Here is a 12,424-nt window from a genome sequence, read left to right as displayed (position 1 = left end):
GATCCCATCTCCATCGTATGCTGTACTCCTCCTGATCTGAGACCTGCTCAAGACATCATCCTACGGTAATAGGAATCTCACCTTGCGACGTCGCCTTTCGTCCTCCCGAGTCTCCTGTCTTGTGCCCGATCCACCTCCACCTGGAGTTCCACCTTGCTCTGAGCTCCACCTGGCTCCTGAAGCTCCACCTCGCACTGAGCTCTCCTCCAGATAATAATATCATTTCCTCTCATTCTTCTCCTCCAGCACAATCCTATCACCGCGTAGCACCTTCAGGATTCTTCCATCAGCTACCGTTCTGTAACCTCTCGAATCCAGTCTACTCAGTGAGATAAGATTCTATCTGAAATCAGATTTGTATCGGACCTCCCCCAATCTCCTCACTGCACCATTATGTATCTTCCAGCTGACCGTCTCAATGCCTCTGATCGCACAGCTCGATCCATCCGGCAGATAAACAGTGCCCTAATTATTCTTCAGGGAGTCAAATTGTTCATCTCTGCAACATACATGATAGGTACATGCAGAATCTAATATTCACTGCTGAAAAAAAGTAGATACCTCATCAGATATCTCTAGGACATCTCCATCTGAATCGCTACTGACCGTCGCCACAACAGTCATCGTCCAATTTTTAAGTTGAGAGCAATCTCTAGCTAAATGCCCCAACTTCTCACACCAGTAATATCTGATTTTGCTCAAGTTCTTTTTGGACTTGAACCGCCCTCGTCGCGATCTCCTATCACTTCGTCTACCGCCTCCTCCTCCTCCAAAAGCTACCAAAGCTGAGCTACCGCCACTTGAGCTCGAAGCTGGGTTCTTCCTCCTGAGAATCTCGTTCTGGAGTATCGCCGCGGTGACCTCGTCCATCTTGATGGTGCTCTTCTCTACTAGAAGAGTAGTCACTAAGGACTCGTATGAAGGAGGAAGCGACGCTAGCAAAATCAGTGCCCTGGTCTTCTCCTCAACATTCTCGCCAACGTTGAGGAGGTCGGTGAGGATCTTCTGGAAGTGACTTAGATGCTTCTGTATGCTCTGTTCCTCAGCCATCCGCAGCTGGTAGAACTGTCTCTAGAGGAAAAGAGTATTGGTGAGAGACTTTGCTATGTACAACTCGAGCTTCGATCATAGTACCGTCGGAGAAGTCTCGCTAAGCACATGGATACCATCTCATTCGCAAGGTATATGCGGATGGTACTCACCGCATGCATCTGTAGCCGTTTTCAATCCCGCACCTCCATGGTGGTCGGCTTCTCCTCGCACAAGAGAGTATCGATCAAACCTTGTTGGATAAACACGTCTTTCACCCTTGCCTGCCACAAGGAGAAATTACTCTTACCATCAAACTTGTTGATCTCCATCTTGATTATTCCTATCTTTTTCATCTTCAGTCTTGCTCATCACTACTGCAATCTGCGTCCTTATACCACCTCGCTCTGATACCACTTGTTGGTGGATGTCTGGTCAGGACACTACCTCCCAAGATTTTTTCAGTACCACGCGATGCAGCACGAAGAAAGAAGAAATAAAACAAAAACAATCAAAATATGTGAATCAACCAAAAAGGCTCGCCTCCATGGGGCATTCAAACTTCACTATGAAAAAAAAAATTTATAAGAGGAGATCTCACTCTCAATCCTCATACATCCAATTTCTCTCTCACAAAAGCTCTCCCTTAGAAGATCCTCTTGAACCCCTGAAGTGATCGCTATCCGCTGTACAGGAGCCTCCTGCTCCTCTCACAGCGCCGTATGTGTCCCTCTCTATCTCTTCACGGGATCTTCTTTGGTCTTCTTGGATTCACGCATCGCACATCCACAGAACTAGCCGAACCACTCACACACTCTCTGTAGCATAGATCAAGCTTTTATAGGCTTAAACCCTTCTTAGATTAGGTTTAGAAAGTGATTAGGAGTCCTAAACAACCTCAAATAAGTGCAAAATCCTTCCCCAACCGTCAGATCGTGATCGAAAACTACCCACGCCCTTCGATCGTGTGCCGGTCCATAAAATAGTACCGTGGACCATGCGAAATGCATGGAAAATACCCACGCGCCCATCCGTGGACCGTGGAATCAGGCACCAGCAGTGCACCTGGGCTTGGGCCGGCCCGCGAGTGGGCCTGGGCCGCGCCCCGCACGCCTGGGCCTGGGCCAGCCCGCATGCCCCACGTGCCTAAGCCTGAGCCGGGCCTACCCGTTGGGCTATGCCCCGCCACGCGCGGCCGCGCCGCCGCTGCTCTGCCAGCCGTCGGCGGTCCTCCACCATCTCGGATTTCATGCCGACTTCAAAAGCGCGTATCTCCTCCGTCTGAGTTCGATTTGAGATGATCTTGATCTCGTTGGACTCCATTTTTCATCACGGACCTCGTTGTGGACTCAATATAGACCGAATGTCAATGCGTCAAATCCTAACAATGATTGTGTTGTGAGTTGAACAATGAGATGATAACACCTTCAACCCATATTTGTGAAGAATGGTAATGTGAACCTGTACATTTAAGTTCCTTCCTATGCTGTTCAACAAAAGGAACATTAGTTACAAATCACAATGTCAATGGGCGGCCAGCTATACAAATGAGGTTGGAATTGGAGTGCCTTGGAACATAACCCACCACTACTGTTGGTCCCCGAACAGCACCATCAAAGTTAAGTTTCAGAGCACCCAAGAGAGAGAGAACCCATTTAACAGTTGGGTGAAGAACATGAGCAACCTACCGAGATTTTCCTCAAGTTCTATGTGATATTAGCAGACTGTTATTATTAGAGGAATGATCATCCAGCAACCTTACCTGCCTGATGGTAGTGTTGTGTTGATCTTGAAGAATCCTGCCCTCGCGCACCCACCAAAACTGCCGGGAGCTCCCTATGTTCCAATCTAGTTAGATGGCTGATTGGTGCCGGTGGCTGCATACTAGCAGGAGACTTTGGGTGTCTTTGCCAGTCAAATCGGCCGTCAGACGGCATCAATAGTATCATGCTGTATCAATATTTTTCTTTTTCTCTGCCCTTGCTATTCATCGCCCTATGAATTTTCGAGATAACATATGCTTGCTATTGGTCATTATATCATAAAATCTTGCATAAGGCATTAATGTAAAGCTAATCCAATTTGAACCCTAATGTATCGGGTTAGTACAAAGTCACTTCAAGTAGCTCAAAATTAACTTAAGGATAATGATTCCTTTTTTTGCTTTTTTGTAAGCATTATTAAGGTAATTCCTTGAGATCAATACAACTTATCTAATTTTCTTGCCACCTTCATTTGAAGGCATGATGTCATTTAACCATCTCCCTTGTTAATGGACCAAGCTTAGTTGTTCTTGTTATTGTTAGGCCACACATGCTGGCATTTGCCAAGCAAAAAGCAAAGAAGGGGAAAATATAATTCAATACAACTACAATATTAACTTGTCTTTGAGAAAAACAATAATTCACATTTTGATGATGAGTGAGGAAAACAGTGCAAATCAGGGGTAAGCTAACAACATGGAATAATTTTTTCATGTAACTTCTATCTTGAGGTACTTTACAATGCATTTTGAACTCATTTGTGAAGCGAAGTTCCTGTAATCTCCTGATCACAGTAAAAAAGACGGTATCCTCCTCCAATCTTCTGGGACACAACTGAGGACACTCTCTCAAGATCTGTCTTAAACGTTCTCAAGTTGATCATTTTTCAGTCATTCTTTTTCAGAATCTGCTTGAGGAGTTGTGGTGCTGGCAACTCAAGTTTGTCTTCTATAAACTTGAAGATACTATTTGAGAAGAGGAAATATATATGCCTCGGACCCTCCAAGAACATACACATTCAGGCAATATGAACAACAAAGCGACGCATCATACTTCTTCATGTTCCATCATCATGCCATAATTCTTCATATCGTAGAGGTTCCGCTGCAATTGCCAGTATGAATGGCGCCATAGCTACCATCTAATCATGGCGTAAAAGCAGTCACCCATTACTCTTGCTACTTGGGTGTCACATTTTTTTTGAGATGGTGATAGGAGTAAAGTTTGCTTGTGATGCAATTTTTCTCATTGTAAGATTAATTGATTTGGTTGGTTTTATGTGCATTCCAAGCTGGTGGATCCTAGGCCGAAGGCTATCAAACAATATTCATGCTCCAAGTTTGTGGCTCAATATTAACTTTGATGGCATCTTTACAGACATGTAGGCTGTTGTCATGTAGCTCATGATTCTCAAATTTGATTGCTTCAATTGATGCATGCTGGGACAACCACCCCAAATGCTTTGATCATTTGGAAAGAAGGTCCACCCTTTTTTTTTGATGAAAGGAAGGGTCTAGTCTTTAGATCCTAGCAATTTAATTAGATGCTTGAAACCCATATCCATGTGCGATCGATGTTGCTATGCACCATGGAGTCATTGGATAGGAGGTGTGCCAGTTAGAGAGGATTGGTAGCAGGAACCCCTCTTCTAGGGAGCTTGGAGAGTTGCACTAGCACTAGCCTAGCCGGCTGGTGTCATCCAAGTCCCATTTCTTTTGCGTCCATGGTCCCCAACATTAAGAACCTTCACCACCAATTCCATGGTAAGTAATTGTTGAGACAAGATTAAGAAGAATTGCTTCTCACAGACTAAAATTGATGACCTATATGGCCATGGATCACCTGGAAGGTACCTATGAGGACTGGCGCTATGCATTGTCATTGATCCACAGGTCACATGGCATGCATGAACCTACAAACCAAAAGGTGCCTCCCAACTATATACCATGTCCGTCCAATCATAGCATCATGATCTGGAACTCATCAAAGCTGATCACACCATCCCCATTGATATCAAACCGATGAACCATGACCGTGCACTCCTCCATTGTTTTGGACTCCCCAAGCTTGCCAAGTGCCCTCTTGAGGCTGGTTGGTGTGATACACTCCTGGTCATCCATCTTGTACACCTGGAAAGCCTCCCTCAAACTCCTCCCTTTCTCCTCCTCCCCTTCAGGGCCCACCAACTTAATGAAATCATCAAAGCCCAACAGCCCATCACCATCAGAGTCCATGGACTTCACAAGGGCTGCTGTGTCCTCCAGTGATAGCTCTTCGCCGGTCATCCGCATGCAGCTCTGGAGTTCCACTGGCGAGATCTTGCCGTCACCATTCTCGTCGAAACAGTGGAAGACCCGCTCGAACTCCAGGGAACTTGGCCCAGCCAACAGCAACCTAGATGCCGTTGGGGGCCCAATGGGCTTGGCTTTTTCGGGCTTCTCCTTCTTGGGTGGCGACAGAATACCGCACAGCCAACTGAAGGACCTCTCTTTCTTTTGACGTTCGGTGGAGCTGCGGGTCGCTGCTTTTGACTTCATGTTTTAAAGTAGAAATCGACGACCAATATTTCCTTTGATCAGAGTTTCTACGCCCACAAGCTCACAAGAACAAGAAGTTGGCAGGAGCTATGGAGCTGGTGAAAGTGAGGATTGTTCTTTGGAGATTAAAGAGCTAGGGGCGTTGTTCGGAACTTGGACCGCGATTAAATCTCATGAAACTGGCAAATGAGTGAGAGATGGTGCGAAGAGTATCGGAGTTTGGTGGAAGCTGATCTGAATGGTTTGGCAAACCTGCCATTCAGAGGAGTAGTAGGGTTTTGATGGACTAGAAGAATGGAGAACAGGCCTAAGCAGCGAGAGAATGGATTATAGAGAGGAGAAATAGTAGGTGATCAACTTATCAGAAGCAGAGAGGAGATAGTTGGGAAGTACACCTACTGTTTGCGTTGGTGTTTTGTTCGTGATGGGGCTTCATAGCCACATATGAGAGGGTACACAACATGGCGAGAACTGACAATATTATTGACTCTTGTGCAAGCCTTGAGAAGATTTGGGTACCAGAAGAGGGTGGGAGAGAGAAGGGTTCTCAACCACACCGTGGTTCCCTTATTGGAAGGAGAAAGGCAGGGATTGAAAGAGAGGAAACTTCCTGAGCTGGGAAGCTAGCTAGGTCGGGGTTTCCCGAGCTTGGATTGAAGGAGAGGAAACCTTCCGAGCTTGGAAGCTTAGATTGGGGTGTCCAAGTGCTATATATGATGTGGCGAAAGACTTTTTTAAGCTTTGCATGGCGGTGGCAGTTGACGTATTTCGATCGGAAAGCTCCTACGAAGGTTCCGAGCAAGTTCCTGAGATGTAGACTCGTAAGAACTGGTGGCAGAATTGTATTTCAACAAGAAATATAAAAATTGAATGAGAATAAAAGCTTGTGATATCCTGCACGGCAATTTGTTTATAGTCTCAGCAAATCTGAGGCTGCAATTGGTTTGCATCCAAAATAAGTTTTGAAATATAGAGCAGGACTATGAACACACTAATGGCTCCACAGTCCTGCATGAAACACGACAGGGAGCAGCATCTCGTCCTCAGCTTGACCCACCCCAAGGGTACACTGGGACCATTCAACGTCTGTTTGCAGGTACCATACAATGAATGGTAGATAAACCATGGGCTAGTAGTTAGCTCGATATTTTTAGCCATCCACATGAATTTGTAGAGCCTAGTAGTTCGCCTACATTTAGCATACATCCCTGGAAGTTAGGTTGTATATGTATATATATATATCTTTTGCATGAAAGAATGGTGGATCTTCTTCTTTCATGACGTTGATCTTCGGAAGCATTTTAAACTCTTTCATTTATTTATCGGAGGGAGATAAATCTTTCTCGTAAAAGATGCAACCTCTATCGGCATCTCTACAATTACAAATGTCGACAAAGCAAGCCAAGTGTGCAAAGAGATGTTTCCAACTAATCAAGGTTGGATCCAAAGAGCCAAGGATCAATTGGATTGATATAATATTTCCTTTGACGGAATCATCAAAAAAAAATTCAGGTCAATCCAGAGTAACAAGTAGATGGATTAGAATATTATAATTGTTTTAATTTTTTTATTAGTAAACGGTGCCATCCGTGCCGCACTTGGGTAAGGTACTAGTGCGGCTACGTCATTGTCCACATTGACGTTGTTATCCTATAGGTACCTTTCCCATTCTACTCCACCGTACATAATAAACTTCCAGCTACCTTCTTGGAAAGTCTGTTCGTACCTACCAAAAAAAAAAAAAAAAAAAAAAAAATCCCTTGATGCTTCTGGAACCATGCTTTCACATTTATCAGAAAATACCAACCGATCAGCTAGGGATGCTATTGGGTCAGGTCAGTTAACTAATTCCGGACCCATATCCATACCCATACGTACCCATTGAGGACTTGGGTCCAATTTTAGTTCGGAACCTAATCCACTGAAACATTGGGTCGAGTCAAGATTCGGGTTAGGTGGAGGTTGGATCCGGCTATCCATTAGGTATCAAAAAACGTTGTTCTCCATTTTTTTCCCTAAAAGATTTCACAATCTTGCCAACAAGAGCCACTACGATCACCATACACCATAGATTAATTAGAAAGTTCTCTTTCTATGATTTTAATTCTCTTATTAATTATATAAATATGCTGGCACAGTATATTTTGAAAATATCATTAATAAAATTATTTTTACTTGATGGATATTTCAACTTGTCATACAGAACTTCGGCAATCTAAGTATTGATATTTTTTAATATAAATTAGCGACAAATTCATTTCTAATATTAATGGTTTCAGGATTAGCATTTATAATTTACTAAGCCAAATTTTAATAGATAATATTTTAAAAAAAGAAATCAATGCAATATGTGGATGGATTGATGATTAAAATGGAGAGATTATAGAAATTACATCTTCTGCTCTCTTTTCTATTTTCACTTGCCTACTTTTTTTTTTTAACCATTTCTAGTACTATTTTGTTTCCATAATTTGTATACTTTCAAAGCATTGATTGTGAGTAACCGTAGGAGTTAGGCAGTTTAAGAGTTTGTTTGGCTAAGCTTTTAGAGGGAAAAAAGTTTTTTATTTTTCAAAAAAATACTTATTTTGATAAAACAGGATGTTTGGTCAAGTTTATTTTAAAAAATAATCTGCTTTTGAGTGGTACCAGAAACTATTTTTCTATTGTAGGGAGGAAGCAAAATATTGGAGCTTCTCCTTGGAAGTAGAAGTAGAAGAAAAATTTATTTTTTCAAGACAATATCCTTATTCAAAATCATTATTTACCATAACTACCCCTATTTATTTTCACCTAATTAACCTTCCCATTATTTACCATAAATACATGCCATTTTTCATAATTTGATCGTTAAAAATATTTTTTTTTGAAAGATTTGTCTAACACAAACTGCTTCTTGAATACTAATAAAAATGCTTATCAAATAATTTTGTCAAACACAAACTGCTTCTCTCTCGCACGTAGTACTTCTTCTGAAACTTCATTTGAAAAAAAGTAATTTCAAAATAAACTGATTTTCACAGCTTGACCTAACAGAACCTAAGCCTTTCATTTGTTCATGGTATAACAATAAGGAGCAGAGTTGAGATAGGAACCAATTGTATCTTGGAAGCTTTAAAGATATCTACCCTACCAATGGGATAATAATACTTTTATCGCAATGCGTAGCATGCCTCTGATTCAAATTTCTCTATTTTCTAATCATGATTTATAAAATATTTCTTTCAAAATTTATTTTCTTATACAAAATCTTAATTTATTTTGACTTTATTCATATTTAAATTTAACAAATCTGGTGGCTAATTAACGAACAAGGCATGACGAAAGGTCCATCCAAACTCTTTTTATACAAGTCAGCTTTCATTAATTAATTAATCCTACAAGTAAAAACTACGTATCATCCGCGCAAGATCACGTATTTGGTTTCTTTTGAATGAAACGGACTTGGTCTCGTTGGGGTAGCGTTCTGAGTTCGAAAAGCCATATGGAGCTCTTTCATGTCTCCTCGGGTGGACTTACATGATTAAAGAAATAGAGAATGCGGAAGCAAGAGGTGAACTTCGCAGCAAGTCCGTGATTGACCTCACGCTTTGGCTTTCTTTGGTCTTGCCGTACCCAAAAAAAAATTAGAATTCGGCGAACATGTATCGCGGATGAAGATATGTTAATGCCGACAATAGCATCACCATCTTGCAGTCATTTTTTTTTGGTAAGGACCATCCTGCAGTCTTTAACAAACGATATCTACCGGGCTGTATCGTTCAACAATTAGCATGATGGTATGCATATCCATGTTCGTCATCATGTCGTCCATCTCGGAAATGAAGAGCTCTCCCACAATCTCTCTATGTGACTACGTGCGTATTTGGCATTTCAACAAAACGATCTCAAGTTCTTAAATGAGTGAGAGTTTGTCATTTCTAAAATGAATGATTTGGTTCCATCAAAAAGTTAAAATGAATGATCCGGCAGCAAGTTGTGCATGCACAGCCCTGTGATATGAGAATTGCCCTGCAAAGGATCCAAGCTCTATTTAACATGATTCTTGAATTCGAGAAAAGTGGTCCCTTTTTTTTTTTTTTTTTTTTGTGAAGTATTACGTACATAGGTGACTTGAATTAACTAATTATTCTTTTACCAAAAAGAATTAACTTCTAATTTTCTTTTAACACACTTTTCTTAGAACTAACTAGAATAATGTCGCGGAACCTACGAACGACCTAGCTTTTCTTCTCTAAAAGATGTAACAGTTTCTTTTGAAGAAGGAATCATTTCCTTCTGATTGGAGAAGAAGATGCACCCCTAGTGAGCTCAGAGGTGGGCGGGATCAAGTTGTCCCAGCTAGCTGTTGGTGTTTGCAGGAGGGAAATATTCAATTCTTCCTAAAGAAGAAAGCAACATAGGAGTCCATGCCAAGAGTTTTCTATGCTTGCTGAAGATTGGATTCTAGTCTGCAGCCATGAGAATTTTGATTCTTGTGAGAGGATCATGAGAAGCTTTCATCTTGCATTCAAGCCTGTAACTGATACGTTGATCTGATACCCCTCCTCATTATATGGAGATGGGTTTGCTTTGCCTCATTATGGCGTTCATTTATGATTTCTTTACTCAGTCACTTGTTGGAGGATGGAGGCTTGCAGTTTCCTTGCATGAACACTCTGGTCATTGTAACTATTATGGCTGCTATTCTCTTTGCCAACTTTACTAGTTAAAAAGAGTAATCCATGTTATGGTAGAGAACTTATTAACTTCACATGCCTTTTTTTGGTTGTGAATGTCTTCTTTGCTCAAGTTCTCTTGTTCATCTTTTTTTTTTTTTTTTTTTTTTGATGTAACGATTGGGAGGTTGAAAGCAACCACCCATGAATTATTGTATATATAATATTAAAGCAGTACAGGTATTTGTTGGCCTTTGTGGATGGTGGGGTTCATATCGGAAGAAATTGTTTCTTCCCAACATACCTAAACCCTCAGAGTTTGAAGGTCAACGGTTAACGTAGATATATTGTTAGGTTGAAGAGAAGGTAGAACGGTTGAGACTTGAGAGGGATAGGTGACTTCATCCTCCAATACTATGGAAGGTAGGTTTGGTGCTGGGGTTGCAGTATTGATGGAGATAGAAGTTGTGTTTGTAATATTATTTTGATTATTTTTAGGAGGTACTTGGTTCGTGATCGAAATTGGAGGCAGAATGAGAATCGAAATGACTTGAAATCAAAATCGAAATCGGAATGATCAAATCCTCCAAAGCATTTAGTTCGAGACCGAAATCGAAATTGGAATGAAAATTTGAATCCATAAAGAAGAGTAAGGATGGAGTTTTATATAGATTGAGTCATTTCCATTCCACTTGGAATCAGAATTGGACTTCTTCCAACCAAATAGTTGGAATGGGAGTCACCTATTTTTATTCTGATTCCAGACCTCGCTACCTCCAACCAAGCACCCTCTTAAGGATATACTAAAATGATGCCACGGAAAAATTGATTTAGACGATTGAACAGTCATTAGAGTTGGAGCTTGACTTATGGTTGGGGACTGTTTTGGTTTTGCACAGGGCCCTAATTAAAGAATCCTAAGGGACGAAGAGTTAGCAAACTCATGGCATTTCCTAATCTTGACACAAACTAGTTTGTTGGTTTGTGTGGTTCAGGTTAGGTTCATGATTCAGAGTTTGTTCTTTCAGAAAAGTTGGATTCAATTGGGTGAGAAAGAGAATATCACTAAAAACTTCCTTTCCAACAGCTTAATGCTGTGTTTTCTTGGACATGGTTTCCATCAAATAAGATATACCATATCATAATACAGAGACAACACAAAAGGAAAGGGATGGGATGTTAATAACGGAATTGTTATTCTTCTTGAAGAAGTGCTTGCATAGGAGGGTGGGGAGGAGACGAACGATGAGGAAGAGGTTGTGGGAGTCTGTGAAGACGCGACGGCCTTGAAGGTCCAGTAGTTGGAGCATAGATCAGAGAGGAAGGGAACGTTGGCGACGGGGAGGGAGAGCGAGTGGCCGAGGTCGCAGGCGATGGCACAGGGGAGAGGTGGTTCATCTGATGGTGGAGAGAGAGAGACGAAGAGAAGGAAGGAGCCATTTGACTTGCTCAGCAAGCCTTTTTTTTTTTTTTTTTTTTGGTGTGTTGGGGGGCGGGGGGGGGAGGACAAAATTATTGCAACTTTACCTAGGAGAATGTAGCAAAAACGGACAAAATAGAGCAAACGAACAGCAGTTATAGGCTGCAAAAGTAGTCCCGTCAGACGCTCAGAGTACATAAACAAAAGCGGCGAGAATATGAGAGGAAGGAAAGCGCCAAGCAGAGCACTTGTTGAAGACCCAAGCACCGAGAAGCCTGCTGATATACAATAGAGGCACCGGTGCTTAGATCAACAGTAAGTTCAATACGCCCACAACGGTCTTGATACCTTCCAAGACGGATGGATGATTAATTAAAGCTGGACCATTAAGGGGACGGGGGCAAATTAGTTCCCGACTTTACAACAGTCCCACCAATCTGTTAGAGGAAACCTAATCCAAGGTGTTTGACGCAATTTAAATTAACATTATCTGAATTGATTTGTAAATAGGGATAAGGAGAGGTGTTGTATGTAATTCCGATAAAGTATTCAGTGTGATTTGCCAAAAAAATCCAAAAACGAGAAAGAAAAAAAAAGGGGGGAAAAAAACACCACCCTATCACTTCTGGAAAAACTGGTTCTATCCTAATCTCAATGTCTTGTCTAGGTTTTATGTAAGGATGGAATGTCTACTAGGCCAGTTTAATGATTTTCCCTTCATTGGATACTTGGGGTGAATCTCTCAACTGAGTATTGACAGTGTTAGATTACTAATTTCAACAGGCACTTTGCTTTTGCTATCAAGGTATGAAAATAGTATTTCATGTCTTCATCGCCCCTAAACAGCAACCATGATATGCCCCTTTGTATGCACTGTTTTGGATGCACTGCCTAGAACTTTTGACAGAATCACTTTTTACCGACAGTTGGTTCCTTATATCTCTGGTACAGCTTTATGTGGAGCATGGGCGTTAGTAAAAATTTAGGTTATTTAAATCAAGGGAGATGTACAGGAGA

General features: G+C 41.5%; 1 protein-coding gene across 1 annotated transcript; it reads right to left on the bottom strand.

The window, feature by feature from the left end:
- Nucleotides 1-4,528: 4,528 nt before the first annotated feature.
- On the bottom strand, nucleotides 4,529-6,029 carry LOC105052893 (putative calcium-binding protein CML19). Its single transcript, XM_010933872.4, has one exon. The coding sequence runs from the start codon at nucleotides 5,327-5,329 to the stop codon at nucleotides 4,751-4,753; it is 579 nt and encodes a 192-aa protein (XP_010932174.1). The 5' UTR covers nucleotides 5,330-6,029; the 3' UTR covers nucleotides 4,529-4,750.
- Between the last annotated feature and the right edge of the window lie 6,395 nt (nucleotides 6,030-12,424).

This window comes from Elaeis guineensis, chromosome 10, assembly GCF_000442705.2.
Source record: "Elaeis guineensis isolate ETL-2024a chromosome 10, EG11, whole genome shotgun sequence".
Taxonomy (NCBI): domain Eukaryota; kingdom Viridiplantae; phylum Streptophyta; class Magnoliopsida; order Arecales; family Arecaceae; genus Elaeis; species Elaeis guineensis.
This window is presented reverse-complemented; position numbering and strand designations above follow the sequence as displayed.